The 15,775-nt window shown below is 37.3% G+C and overlaps 1 protein-coding gene across 2 annotated transcripts in view; it reads right to left on the bottom strand.

Annotated features, from left to right (window-relative positions):
• Positions 1–124: 124 nt before the first annotated feature.
• The window catches only part of TAF2 (TAF2 RNA polymerase II, TATA box binding protein (TBP)-associated factor, 150kDa), a 67,456-nt gene continuing 51,805 nt past the window's right edge, over positions 125–15,775 (bottom strand). The window contains exons 23-26 of one of the 2 annotated variants that reach the window (XM_009321670.1): positions 14,745–14,974; positions 11,890–12,042; positions 11,374–11,479; positions 125–1,163 (exon numbers count right to left, since the gene is read on the bottom strand). In XM_009321670.1, coding sequence (XP_009319945.1) covers positions 898–1,163; positions 11,374–11,479; positions 11,890–12,042; positions 14,745–14,974 — 755 coding nt within the window. In that variant the 3' untranslated portion in view covers positions 125–897. The remainder of the gene's footprint in view (positions 1,164–11,373; positions 11,480–11,889; positions 12,043–14,744; positions 14,975–15,775) is intronic. The other variant, XM_009321671.1, reaches the window with a different exon arrangement.

Here is a 15,775-nt window from a genome sequence, read left to right as displayed (position 1 = left end):
CAGCAGGAGAAAATATGTATTTTTCAATTTTTAAGCTTTTCAAAAATATTTTTTTAATTTTAGCAAAGCCATCTTTCAAGAGCATATTCCAATGTCAAGCTTGAAGAAAAAATTCTGCCTCTGTCAAAATAATTTGCAAACTTTATTGGATATTTAAAAGCCTGATTACAGGACAAAACATGCATTAAGCATTTTGCTAAAATTCCAAAAACATAATTGCAGAATGTCATTATATTCAAAGGGTCACGTCCATAATAAATACCTGCAGCTTGAAAGCAGCTCGGAATTTTTTAAGAGTTTTAGCATCTGAAAAAGGCAAATGTTCTATAAACTGTTCTTAAAATTCTGACATTACATTGCAATGGTTAAAGCAAGGAACAGCTCAACTGAAGACTAGAGAAAACCCCTGTCTTCTCAGGAGGTCTACGCTGGGTTATACAACACTACTCTGGAAACAGCACTTCACCAAAGGTCTGGCAATTGGCTTCTGCTTAAAACATACTCTGCCTCATAACATTCTTCAAAGGATTAAAACATAATTGATTCTGGCAGTACACATGGTCAGCATGATGTGCAGAGGGTTGCCAGTGGACATGGGGCCCTTACATAAAGGGCTGTTTTCTTTGTTTAAAATGGAAAAAAGAGTGGGAGGTGTGGAGAACAGTGAAATACAAAATGACTCAGAATCATAAAACATATTTTTTGAATCAGATTATTTCAACAACCGCATATGCAAATAGAAGGCTTCAGACGAAGACGGTGGCAGAGCTTCTGAATTGCTAAGGCAATTCACATATTCTTATTTCCATTAAAAAAAAAAAAAGACGCTATAGTTATACACATCCTTCTAAGTATTCAGAAAATATTGCAAGTTGAACTCCAGAGAAGCCATCGATATCAGTCCGAAAGTGAGGGGGAACGGATTGATCGTGCACTGGCTGGACTGTTAGAGAAAGCAAAGGGATCCTTTTCCTTTTCTTTATTATCATGTTTATGTTTATGCTTATGCTTATGCTTGTGTTTCTTCTTCTTCTTCTTGTGCTCATGGTGGTGATGGTGATGGTGATCACTATGTTTTGAGGAGTTTGATTCTTTACTAAACACAGACAGTGGAGCTGCTGAGACAGGGTGCATGTTCATCTCTCCCGAAGATTGTTCTTTACCTAAAAAAAATGGACACAGCGGGATTAACACATGTTTAACTTGCACTGTCTTCAAACAGAAGAAATTCTGAAGTATTAGATCAAACCTACATTATCATTTAAACATGCAAACACAGAATCCGTTACTATACTTGTACTATTAGCTTTTTGGTTTTTTCAGAAAAGGCTCTGAACGGGCCATTAATGCTCCCATACTACTGACAATTTTTACAGAGGACCCCCTTCCTCCCTCAAAAGTATAAATATATCCCAGAGAACTAGGAATTGTAAACAGCTAAGAAACTGCAAGTTATACTAGCTTCCAGAAATTCATTTTTAAACAGAGTAGGAAGGCCACTGTACCGTGAATAATGAAAATATAACTGCTTATGTAAACTATGATATAAAGTGCAGGACTGGCATACGTTGAAGAGCAGTTTTGGGATGAGAACTCCTTTTAGTCAGGAGCTAAAGCTCCCTGCAAGAACATATAAACTTTTTGATACTGAAGAATTACATTGCTTTCCCCAAAAATTGTGTCCTACAACCAATTTAGCCTATTTGAAAGATTATACAAAGTTTTGTCCTTAAACAAAAAGCAAATTCCAATAAAGACAATTACACCATCTTTATTAGTATGTATTTCACAAACACACTAGAACTATTTCTATATTGAGTAAGCCTGGTATCTGAATCTGAGGAGAGAAAATCTGATCCACGGCCTCTCAATTCCTGAACCACTTTCTCATTCTTTCTTTGGCTCGTTTAGTATTTCATTATTTCACACAAACTGCAATAGCATCAAGAGTAGGGATTAAAGGGCAATAACCTAAGAATAACATTGTTAATGAGAGGAAACACTTGGAAGGTAGGAAAGTTCGAATTCCTTTAGGCAGAAATTGAATCAAATCACTCACATTGCAAGAACGTGCTTTAACTACTAGACAAAGGTAGAGAAGCACCATCAGATTTTTGAAGGCAACTACTCCGTTAAGTTTTACGTAAAATGGATTTTCTTCACAGCTGCTTTAAATGTTGGGGTTTTTCTCCCCCCTCCAGTTTTTGGTGAAAATATCCCTGTTAAATAACAGGGAATTATGTTATAAACTTTGTAATTATCTTTTTCTGTGTATTTAAAAATGAATTTTTTTTCCCCAGTACATCTTTTTGGTTGGTTGGTTTTGTATCTTTAAGGGCAAGAATGATTTGTCTATGGTAATGATTCCTGGAAGTCTGAAGTGGCAGCTCCCTGTGGTATGACAAACAAGCATTGAGAAAGATTTCCACGCAATCTTTCTAGCCTTATCCAAAAGATTAAGAACTGATTCAGTCAAGCACACATATAGGAAAGTTTCTAGACAGTACAGCTGTTCTGGTTTTTGTTTGTTTTTAAATATGGCTGGAAAAAAACAAAATCTACATCTGTAAGCGGTGTTCAGAAGTCAGAATAGGAATACAAAACATTTTTACAGTGAGGATAATCAATGACTTACTATGGGACATGGTGGAATCTCTACTGCTTAAAGTCTTAAACAGCAAAAGTGATGTCTTTCTAGAAGTATGTTTGGGCTCGACCGCAAGATGTGAATATGGTGCAATATAAAATTCTGCTGATGTTACAAAGGAGGCTAGACTAGAGTACAATAGTTTCCAACAGACTTAAAATCTCTAATATGCAAGTATTTTAAAAAACTTTAATTTTTATTTCATCAGAACTATGCAGTAGTAAGCTCATGTTATCAGTGCAAAGACTTATTGTTAGAACTCACAATGACTTTACTTTTTCATGTATATTATGGCAGATAGAAGATATGCACACAAATTCAAACTTCCATTTGCTGACTTCAACACACAGTTACTGCAACTTTTTTATGCTGTTACCTGGAGCAGTTCTCGACAATGCAGACAGCATGTAAGTATACTGTATTTGATGCAAAAAGATACAAGATTGCCTCACAATTTAACAATTTTAATTATATTCCTCTTAAGGAACTCCTACATGTACTTAAACCTATCCCCGTAAACTGAGCTCATTCCTCTAAAGCATACAGCTTTTAAACAAGTAAGAAAATTTTCCTTAGCTGCTGCAAGCATGCAAAACCAGCCATGAAAGAGAAGACAGAACAGTGGAAAAAGGAGCATATCTGACTCAGGCCACCAGAAAAGGAATGGTTGGCGGTTGTACCTCAGAAAACCAAAGCACACAGTATTTGACCCCATTAAAATAGGCTACAGTAGTTAAAGGTGTACCGTTGCAGGGACACAAACACAGCTTCTAGTAACACAGAAATAAAGGTCGTGACAAAAAGCCTGAAGACGACCCATCATTGTTCGCCCATAAAGGATGTACAAAAGATTATCCAAGGTATGGAACACATTCTCACATGTTCTCAGCCTATCGGCACATGATGCATTAAAATATACAAGGCAAACTAAAGTCAACTTAAAAGAAAGTAAAAAAACCACACACGACAAAACCCCTTAAACCTTCACAGCTCCATTAGTTCCAAATTGTGAAGGTATTTTTATATGGAAACTGAACCTGTAAGTCTAGACACTACATTGTAACAACCTCAAACCAAAGCTAAGCCTCTGAGCTTTCAAAACTTTAACCCAGTGTAACTGCTACAAGGACACGGGCTCAAGTCTGCAGGGATGATGTAGCAGTAGTGCCAAGTGCCAGTGAAGACCAAGGATGCAATCAGACACTCTTGACTCTGTTGCACTACCTGCCACTTGTGCAAATTCCCTGCCGTTTACTGAACTACCAGCTCTGCTAACGCAACAATCTGCATTATCACTTCTTTACTTATTTCAGGTAGATTATTAAAAAAAAAATCTATTATTTAAAGCACTTAAACACCATTGACTGGAGCAAGTTAGGGAGCAAATACAGCAGAGCAGTAGCTTAAGCCAACAGGACTGAAGGGGTGGTGATGAGCACCTGGAAACTGAAAAAGGCAGGAAGACCTCCAGGAAGGGGAGAAATGGGATCCAACTGCAACTCAAGGGCTACTGATCCTTAAGGAGACAGTCAACGTCGGTAATATGGGTCAAATGTCAATTAAAAAAAAAAAAAATCAAAGAATGTCATTACAAAAATCTACTTTTACTGAGCCAGTACTAAGAGTACACATACGCTTTCTTCACAGAGGTCAATGATAGCTATAATCTGCTCATCTTTTAAATGCAAAAATAACAACTATCCAGAAAATTTCCTCCAGCTGTTAAAGAGTGCTTTGAAATCAGGAATCAAATATATTGATCCTGGACGATGGCTCAGAAAGGATGTATGCAGACTACCGAACTCAGTTCTCTGTAAAATGGACAGACCTGTAAAAGCTCTATAAAAAATTTTACAGATTTGTACCTGTAAAATTCACCGTTAAACTTGCAGAATGCTTTTTCTTCATTTTAAATTCTTTTTAATTAATATCTACTTAAAGCCCGTGCCAGGAACCTGCCAAACTAGGAAAGCAAGGCTAAATAGGAATTGCTTTACAGGGCATTAATATCATCCTCATATCAACAGGGGTAGCAGGACTGCTGCAAGGAGGCACAAAGCACTCCCTCTTCCTGCAGGGAACCCACTTCCTCCTGGCAGAGGGAACAGGACTGGAACCCAGGTTTCTCAAATCACAGAAACACACAGTAAGTGGAGGGTGAGCCCAGGAGCTCATTTCTGAAGTGGTTAGTAGCATTCCTTGGAAGAAAATGCACATACGTTGTGTCTATCCACTTGGATCTCCTTCTGTTTGGGATGTGGAGATTCCAATGTAATTATTGGCTTTGCGGTGTTCCAGCTAGCTGGATAGGTGTTTAAAATTAAGACAGGATGACTATCCCATGGGAGAAAGATCAGAAACTTTGTGCACACCTTGTCACAGGGACCAATACAAATGCTGTAGATATTGTGAGAGAGAATAAAATATGAAAACACAGATCTCGTAGTTTAATTTTAGAATGAAAGGAGTTTAGATCTTGATAAGCTTTAAAGTAACATTTTCTGTCATAATAAAAATCGCTGTCAGATAATGATAACAACCTGTTCATCAATCATCTAGGGTAAGTTTTTTCTTTTTAAGAATCATTGGTGCATGAACATTGAACAATGTTGTTGGGTACAGTGTTTTACCTATTTTACTCTGATTTTGTTATTGAACCTTTATAATTTGGGAACATGTAACCTGAGACTTTAACATGCCAACAAGCTTTCATACGATCTTCCATATGGTCTCTCCTGTATTTCTGATTTTGTGTGAAGAGGGTGGAACACACAGACTTACAGTCTCTGCTTCTTTGCATGTACAATCTATTTAAAACAGCTGGCTTACGTAGGACTTTTCCAAATTGACACTTGTTAAAAATGACCCCATTTGCACCCTGATTTATTCAAACATCAGAGAGGGAGAAACCAACTTGACAAGTCACAGCAAAGGATAAGGCGCATGGGTCCAGTGTTTCGGCTGAGGACAGGCTGGTGGCTCCAGAACGTGACACCGACCACCTCTGGGAAGAAGGGGACATCAACACAAGCACGCAAGCACTTAGTATGTCTCTCCCAGAACCCAAAGAAAGCTTGCTAATGAGAAAAATAATGCACTCTCTTTGCCTAGCAGTTGAACTGCAGCTCTGGCTAGCATGTTCTCTAAAGAGAGAACACTAAAAATGCTGAAAAGATCTTAAAAACGGTTTTAACAATTATCCTGTTTTTCCTTATTTCTACTTTTCTTTTTTAGTATTACCCTGGAAACATCCAAGACACACTATTTTTTAATTTAATGCTGTGTTTATGCATCTGTTGAACCATCAACAAAGCACATACAGAAAGTTACCAAGCGTAAATAATTCCAAGCTCCCAGAATGCAAGAGTGTCTTGCCATTTGTCTTAAGAAGCGGAATTTTCAAATTACGTATCTCTGAAAAAAAGTTACCAATTTTCTGTCTAGTTGGGTGTTCTTTTAAGGACCACATGACAAAATTTAAAGTTTGAGAGTGAGAAGTAAAGATCTAGTTAAAAAAAAAAACAAAACACTCAAAAGTTTTCTGAGGGTGTGCTAAACACATCATTTAATTTGGCTCCAACATAAACATTTTAACTAGTTCCAATTTACAGATTCATTTGACTTCGTATTTTTAGTGGGATTTATATCCAGATAGATAATTCCTTATACCTATACCAAAGGATAGCCTCTGCTAAAGTATTGCATAGACGAGCTGGTGACTAAACTACAGTATGCTTTTAACTGGTAACCGTTTTATTAATTTCCTCATTTGACTTTCATTTAACAGCTATAAGCTTTGTCCTTACATTAAAATAATAGCTTAACTGTGGTGTTAGTTTTACTACATTTACTTTAATATTCTAGAAAATTCTAGAGTATTCCCTACTCCAGAGAAAAAGAACATTTAAACCAGTAAGTCAATTCAGAATACTTTGTGCCTCTAACAGTTTCAGGTAGGTCACCTGAAAATTGCGTTGCTAGCCTTATCCATCTTTTAGGTCTGAGAGTGATCAGTTGTTTTCTCAGAGACAATCACAGCTACAATATTATGTTGGTTTTATTAAATCATGTAGTTGACACACTGCAGCAATTCTCATTTATGTTGTCACTATCTCTGCAGGGCTTATGGTTTTATTAAAGCTGCTTTCATGCACTTTAGGATAAAGCACTTGAAAATACCCTGCCTTGTGAAGTGTACAATTAACCACTTTATTTCAGTGAGGCAAAATTATCTACAGAACCTGAAAGCCTACGAGTTACCAGTTTGGAAACAGTTATATTTTAGGTAATAGAGTCAACATATGTGTAACGGATACTGTCAAACAGATACTATATTAATATTATATGTTATTGAAGGGTAGTCTAACAGAACAGTTGTAACAGCTTTTCCCTCCTTAAAAAGTAAAGCAAAAATCCATCATTGTCAGTGGTGTCCTCACATCCAAGAAGTGTTCATTTATATGTTTGTCTGTGTGCTGATGTTTTGGTAACCCTTTTTGGCAGGGAGCCACTAACTAATGGCTGAACTTTGAGGTACTGGTGCTCTTATAGCTAACTCAGGTAACTCTGCTGAGCTGCAGAGGACCGGGCTTTTTATACAGTTCAGACTGTGTTCCTATTAACTACTGTATCCGCACTTGAAATGCAGTGATTTGCACCACAAGCTCAAATCTACTGCTGTAAATGTACTGTTTAAACATAATGACTACAGTAGTTTCCCTCTACACTTTACTGCAGTATGTGCTGCATCCAGCTTAAAATCGTTCCAGAAACAATTCAATCCAGCTAAATCATTATTTCCTGAAACTGCAGACAGTAACTGTGATAAACAAGACCGCAATCCAATCAACATGTATGAGTGTGGCCTAGACCTTCAAAGTTTCATGTACATCTACATGGTAAACAGAGTGATCTACAAGGTCAGCGGTGGAAATTTCCAGTTTGGTTATCCTGGAAAACAGCAAAAGGATTAACAGAATGGCCAAAGGATTTTTCTGATCTGAGTTCGAATGCTCAGGATGTGTCCTCAAAGCCCACTGCTCCCAAATGTTACCAGAAAAAGGACTGCCAGTGCACAAAGAGAACATCGCTGTATTTAGTTTTTTTCTTTTGTAGAAATAAAGAAAAGAGAGAATTGGATACTGCTTTGTATCAACTATCAAACTACCAAAAATAGTTGGGAAAATTCTAATTAAATGTTTATCAGTGATGACCTGTTGAGCCATAACGATGTGCAACTTCACTGGTAGATCACGCAGGCTACAGCCAGGCATTTATCTTGGACGCAGAAAAGAACAGGCCAATCAATAACTACTGACACATACAGCAGAACTTTTTCAAGGTTAATTTTGAAGTATTGTACTTTCAGATGAGTGAAATATTAAAGTAAATAAAGAAGCATATCTTAATCCAATTTCACTGAAGTCAACAACGCATGACAAGTCACCTTACAGTCTGAAATGAGAGTTTAAATCTACTGCTTACACAAAATCTGATCTTGAAATTCTTTTGATTGTAAGATAAGAGTAAGGAGCATTACTACTATTCTTGATGATTTAGTAGCAAATAAAAATCTGTTCTTGCATTCAAAACGTGACCTTGCACAGCTTTAGAGGCTCAAAGGAGGCTACCATGTTTCTAGTCCTTAGGGCAGATGAATAATCAACACAACAGCATTCTTCAGACAGTTCACAACTGATGTTCTGTTTGCTTTAATAACTTCCTGAAAAATCCTCAGAACCCCTTATAACTACCAGAGTCCACAGTTCTATTATCGTAGACAGGATGCTTTAGCAGGATTTAAAACATCTTCTCTATGAACAACTACGAAAGGTGCTGTAATTATAGTACTGAAACCTGTAATCCTGCACGAGTTGTAGTACAAGACTTCTTTTATTGCCCTTGCAGCACGTCTCAACCCTAACCTTTCACACATGAGCAGAAGCATACAGAAAAAAATCTTTTAAAGGAAAATAATATTTTCCTGGCTTTATGGGGGTTACATCAACTTGAACAAATCCAAATTATCATTCGGGGTGGTGTGGGGAGTGTAAAAAAAAAAAAAAAAAAAAAAAGAATACACAGATATGGCAGGATTTAGACCCAACATGAACTTCCTCCTGGCAGCTGCTGTTCGCAGGCTGTGTTTGGCTGATGACCTAACACTTCATGTGACATGTGGGGACATAACCCACAGCTGTGAGAGGAAAACTGAGTATGGACTAAGAGCTCGCTGCCTTCTAAGTAAGAGTCACAGAACTGAGGCAGATACGAGATCTTGCAGATTTACTAACTGAGACCGTTTCAGAACCTGTTGTCAATCTGTTTCACAGTAATCACTCACTGAAGTGCACCCATCCTCCGGCATTGCTGCAAAAACTCAAAAGCCCTCAGGAATTATTATCTGCGATTCCTTTGTAAAACAGAACACTCCTATGTGTGAACCATTTTATTTACGTATGCTTTTATTTTTCCCCATCTGTTTGGCATTTCTTCTCAGAAGTATGCCATTTCCTAAAGCTTGAACTGTCTTTATTTACTCAGTCTGAAATTCATACATCTCTGCTTCTAAGAAAAATGCTATGAATATGAAACAGGTGAAATTTTAGAAGCAAAGGGTATCTGAAGTGGAACTGTTTCTAACCGCATAAACCAAAGAAAATGAAATTAATCTGAAGTGTTTGAAAATAATGCTTTTCAAAGGCTTATTATTTAAAACGAATTCTGTGGCAAAAACCCAGCATTTGTCTCATTTATTACCTAGGAAAGAAAATGTATTCCAGTGTGCTGAATGCCTAAACGGCAGAGGTGAGAAGGTCATTCAGCATCCAAGTGAAACTCGAAGTAGCTTTTGTCTGCTGTAGGTCTACAAAAGCAGCAGTCAACTAGCCATTACTCCATTCCTGATCAGACCTTACCCTTTCTGAACTCTAGCGCAAACTTAATATGCAACAGTCCTGGAGCACAGAGCTGGCGTACAAAGGGTCCCGTAAGTCCTATTTGTGAAGTATTTGGCAGAGTTTTGTTTATGACTTTATATTCCGTAGAGTGTGTAAATCTAGTAAAAAAAATTGTTGCAAAATATCATGTAAGAGTTATAAATACTAATCCTCAGCGGATCAGCTTTGCACTCGCGTGCCCTGGATGTGTCATTCTTTGCCGTAACAGAAAATGTGATGGTTGACCATAACACTGAGGACAAAATTCAAAGCAGCTGAGAGGTTTAAAGTAAAGGTTGTGTGGAACAGGCTCCGAAGTTCACGAGAGCAACCTATATGCAGTCTTCCCCTTTACTCTGCTGAAATGCCTATGATTTAGGCAAGAAGTTGTGAGTTTTGCTACTCTACGTATCTAACAGCAAATCCATCCTGGCGGAGCTGGCTGTTACAGGCACATGTCATTAACGAAAGGCCATCTGGAATCCAGAAACTAGACCTCCCTGTGTTTTATGTCCCCATATGAACTTAATTTGTTAGCTGAGCAATGACAGCAGTTACCTTTTATAAAAAAAACCAAAACCCCTTAGTGGCTAGAGCATCTGCCAAGGAAGTAAAAACATAAGTCCTAGGCCCTAAGGGAGTATGAGCCTACAGCTTCCATGCCCCCGGCCAGCACCAAGGCAGTGGCCTCAGCAGGATACTCAGAGCAGGAACATCCACCAGCCCTTCTCTTAAACGGGGCTGCTAGATTGCCAGGTCACAGGGAAAGCAGATGAAGTCGCCTGTCAGTGTAGCTCAGGACCTAGGGCACTCAAGACGGAACCAACATTCCAGATCCTGCTGCTAAAGTCTACTTGTGTTTTACATTAGGCAACCACTGGACAAACACAGAAAAACAAGCAAGAGGGTAATTACTCTGAATCCTACTTCTAAGGCCAAATACTTCACTTTTACACATTGCAGTACTGCAACCTTAAAACCTTGTTTTGGATGTGTACCGAAGATCTCTCAAAATGCTTATTACATAGTCACACTACCTCAGCTTAGCTCCACTGGCACATTCTGGAACTAAACTTAAGAAATGTGGTTAAAATATTTTGAGGAAATGAGACTAAACACGGAATTTCTTTGCTAGTGACAGATAAGCAAAGAAGGTGGAAGTTCATCAATGAAGTTCAGCCTCCTTTAAGGTTTTAAGAAACACTATTCTTTGAGAAGTAATTTAGCCAAATAGTTTATGAAAAAGATTCTAAGACAAGTAGTAAAAGAAGTGCTTGAAATAAAACCATTTTACTCATAGATGCAATCTTTTCAACTTTGAAAAGCCCTTCTAAGCATCTTTGAGGCTTGCATGTTTTTTAACTACTGATGTTAAGTTATAAATCATTAATATTAGAGTTTTTTTACCTGAATAGTCTTGCTATTTTTTTAAAAGTTAATCTTCAAAATTATTTTTTAAATGACAACAATGGCAAAATAAGTTTTACCTAATTGCTTATGGGGTTCTATTTCAGCTTTATGTTATTTTATTCATTCCTTAGCTTTTCACTTTTATAAGCATGATACATACTTGCCTTACTTAGATATGAAAATACACGTGTTATCGGTAAGTATCCTGGGAAGCTAAAGAAATGTTCTTATGCACTCTTTACATACTTCCTTAAATTCAGTTAACATTTAACACTTACCAGCACTGTATGTATGGGAATAAGCAGTAGCAAAAAAACCTCCACAACTGAAATAGTTGAAAAATTCATACTATCATTTTGCCAATAAATTTACTCGTACCTGGTGTGGATGGTCTCTCCAACATATTCAAATGATGGTAAATAAAGGCTTGGCTGTCATGAACTGTGTCCATATCAATTTCCTCCTCTTCTTGAGAGTTTGAGAACTAAGATATCAGGAAAAAAAATAAGCAGATGCTAATAATTCATAAGAATATCACTAAATAGAACTTAAAATATTTTATTTTTGAGGTAAACTGGGGGTGAGAGGGAAAGGAAGTGATATCTACCACTGCAAAGGAATAAAAATTCAATAAAATTAAGAAGGGTCAGTGTCTTTTCTTCTTTCTAATTTACCATGAAGCTGTGTGAACAAGAGCATTAACTGTCAACTTTAGTTCTTGCCAGCCAATAAAGAATCTGATGGGAAATGATTTTGCCAAAGTAAGTGTAACAACTACTGCACACATATACACATGTCTTTTGTTTGAACACAGCTTTAAGGGAAGTCAGCAGAAGCCGCTGCTGTTATTCTGAATACCCTACATATTGTGCAAGTTGAATTTCCATTTCTTACTCTGATTTTGAGTTTGACTTTACTGTCTTCATTCTTCTCTAGTATTTGCCCTGGCTCCAATGGAGACCCGAGTGGCATATCAGCCTTCCTCTTCACCCCCTGCTGATGACCAGAAATGCTGGATGCTGTTTCCTTAATAAGATGATCATCCTCCTGAAGCAGCATTAAAAGACCAAAATTAGAAGATAGCAAGAGCCATGTTTCAGCCTAAAAGAGACCTGATAGCTGAAAACACTTCTGAGTAAAGTGGGTGATTTGAACAAAGTTTTCCCTGTAGTTCTGGCAAAAAGTATTTTCTAAAACCCTGTATGGATTTGTGCCAACCTCTCCTACAAACATAGTTTCTCTTTACTTCTATCCCTGCTCCCTCTGCATATCTAGCATTGGCATCTTTTCTGTCCCTTCTCACAATCATGGTACTGTTGGTGTGCAACAACATTTGCTGCCTCTGAACAGCCTTTCTATAAATCTGTGCCTCGCAGAGTCTCCTCAGTCCAAATCTCAGTTGAAAAACTGTGATAGCCTCTGATCTACGCATGGGATTTAGCTAAATCTTCTTTTAGTTAGCTTTAAAAGCTAATGCTTACTTTGTTGAATACAAATCATAATGAGCACTCATAACTTGGGATTTTTTTTTATTTCACAACAATATTATTAAAAAGAGTTAAACTGTTTTGTAAATTACTGCTTAGATTATAAAAAACCCAGGGTCAAGGGAATATAAAAATAGCAGGAGAGTCTACTGTGTTACACATATAGTCATCAAAACAGGAGACAGGTGTTCCAACAAGTCCAATACACAAAATACAGAAGGAAAAATAAAGCACCCACAGAAGCAAACATAATTAAAAACCCACTAGAAACTAGATAAAAGCTGTATCATAGACTCTCAAGAGCATATGCTGCTCCACTGAACTGCTCTTCCTCTATCCTACAAAGGGTGCTCTGGCCCCACAAACTCCTGCCCTGAACAATTCAAATTCGATTTTGTGAAGTGGGTAACTTTTACCATCCTCAGCAAATTCAGTGTCACAAGTCTATCAGTACTGATTTTAACATGTTTATGCTTTCAGAATATACAGTCTGCTTTAAAGAATCTAGTTAATCTGATGTATTCTATTACCTGCTAATTCTTTTTTCCCCTCAAATATATATTTCCCTTTTTTCATCCCTATTATTTAACCCAACACACTGCTGTTGTGAAACACTTTTGGATAAACTTTGGCTGATGTGAGAGGCAGCCTTTGTCTTATATTACTGGTTTGGTTTTTTTTTTACAAGGAAAATCAGTTCCCTGAATTTTGGTGGAGTTACAGTGAAAATGGTAACCTTAACAAAAGTAAGGGGTAGGAGAACGGAGATGAGGCATAGGAGAAGATACGAGGGATGAAGTGTGAATTGAGGCTTATACTAATGCTGTATTTTCAGACTAGTGTAAGCCAGTACTGCTGCTAAAAGAAGCAGCCTCTTCCCCTTCCTCACACGTTTCTGTCTTGGGCCGCTACAAGCATTTGTATAACTACATGATGAACTGGACCAGGAAGCTGACCCAGCAGGAAATATCTGTTCATAAAAACGTTTTTTTTTTCAACCAGATCCTCCCCTGATCCAACTCACTATGCAGCAACAACTGTGCTAGCACAAGGGAGAGGACAGCATAGGAAAAAGAAGAGTTAAGAGGAAATTTTTTGATTGAGATAGTCTGACTGCTAAAAAAAGTTCGGATGTTCACTGAACTGCAGCCTAAAAATCTGCAAACAAAATGTCTCCTACTATTTAATTTTGATGTTTGTGCGCAGCAAATTAGGACTTATTACACATTCTGTAAATATGTAGGATAGCTCTAAAGGTATTTGACTCCATCATCATTTTCTCCCCCTACTGGAAATAGCCTGTAAGGTACTGTGATAATTTGCACTCTCAGTATACTTCGCAATAAAAACGATTTAGAAATTAACTATGGGACTGATAAAGTAACAGTAAACCATCCCATTCAAAAGAGTGGAAAGAGTTTCAAACATGCTAACTACATGTTCACATTCTCTTTCAGGATTTACTCCTAAGCAGTTTCAATCAAATGTAGTTTTTGAAACTGTTAAGAAAATTACTCATTATCTCCATGTCTGTTGAGTTTTTTTTCCCCTCATAATGAAATTTGTCCAACAAAAAGATTTAGTCTTGCAGCAGTGGCAGTTACTCTTAAGAAAAGTATGACTTGAACAGTTTGCAAGATCCATTTTCTAACTACACAATGGATTATGTTAGGACTGAAGCCTCCGAAGCCAGAAAGATATCAAACTTAATGTACGTGATTTTTCAGAAGGTGTTACAAATCCTTCAGAGCACAGCACTAAGTAGTCAGATTCAAGTGTTCAATGAAGGTGTGTTAAAGTTCCAACTTTCACATCTCTTAAAGTTGTTTAAAAAGAGGTATATCTATGTATTTTAAGATGTAACAAATTTACTGATAAAAGGTTTTGTTTTGGAAAACTGCATAACTTGCCTATAAGCAATATTCTTAGTCTAATAAAAAAAAGTTTTCACCACAGCATCAAACATTTCTGTGAATCACATGTCTCAAGCAATATAGAAGAAGGAAAGTTTTATAAAGAACAGAAATGATGAGACTAGAAAAAACAAGTAAAAAGCTTGCATACGCTATACAAAGTTAAAAAAAAGGCAAAAAAGTTATGGTATATGCCAGCTTTTCCAGTGGAAGGAATAAAGAGTAACAAAGTATAAAGGTAGCTTAGGTAAAGCACGAGAAGCTTGAACACAATACAAAATTAAATCAGCAACCCACGCAAGGACTCAGAGCCAGCTGAATGGGATGTATGCAGATGGTTTGTGCTTACGGTGTTCTGAAATCCTACTGACTGTCCGTGATTGTTAGTACTATTCACAGGTTCCTGATTATTTGCAACTGATTCGGGGATAATCGTTGGATTAAGTACAGCCTTCTTTTCTTTGAGATTAAGAACAAGTCCAAGCTCTGGTAATGGTAAACAAGAAGGTCTGCTGAGGCCAAAAAGTGTGAAATAGAGGTCCACAGCACCACATCGTAATCTCCAGTCATGTGAAGTTCCTAAAATCCAAAAGATATTATTGTTAATACAGAGATACAATCTTCTCCTCCCCCACAAATAAGACAGTTTAAGTGATCTGGATCCACCAGAGTATGACATTTTCTGTGCTTAAGATACACTTCCCTCGTTATTCCTGCCTCTTATTGACTCAAACTCACCCGCCACATCCTGTTTAAAAGGAAGGCTTTAAGCCGTTTGGGTTGTAAGCTGGACACGTTTAGTAGAACAAGACTGGGAAACCAAGTGCTATAATAACACAATGAAAAGTAAAAGGAAAATAATCACACCCATATGCTTTTATTTTTAAAGTTTCACTTTACGTTTTACTATTGGACAACTAAATAGAACATTTTGTTACCAAACTGGCTTCCTGTATCAGTGGATTTGGTCACACTTGCCTATGTATTCCATGAAATGTAGTAGCAGCCTTAAGCATGACTGAGATCTGTACCCTCTGGAAACCACACTGATAGAGAACACAAACCAGCAATACATAAACATACTTTTTGATGTCCCTACTATGTCACATACTTCACTGGACACTCAATACTTTAATTTGTACTCATACTGGAGATATCTATTCTTACTGCACAAAGCAATGCTTCATTGATTTTATTTTTCACTGCAAACTGTGTACTGCTTTTGTATCTTCATACACAAATGGTCAAAGCACGTTTGGCACCAATCACAACAGAGAGACATCTAACATCTGGCGCAATGCTGCAAATACAGTGATTCTGGTGTTAACTCAGCCCAGCTCTTGACTGATTGCAAGTTTATTGAACATATTGTTCCACAGC

This window comes from Pygoscelis adeliae, unplaced genomic scaffold (genome assembly GCF_000699105.1).
Source record: "Pygoscelis adeliae isolate BGI_AS28 unplaced genomic scaffold, ASM69910v1 Scaffold111, whole genome shotgun sequence".
Classification (NCBI taxonomy): domain Eukaryota; kingdom Metazoa; phylum Chordata; class Aves; order Sphenisciformes; family Spheniscidae; genus Pygoscelis; species Pygoscelis adeliae.
Note: the sequence above shows the minus strand (reverse complement) of the source record. Positions and strands in the feature narration are given on the sequence as shown.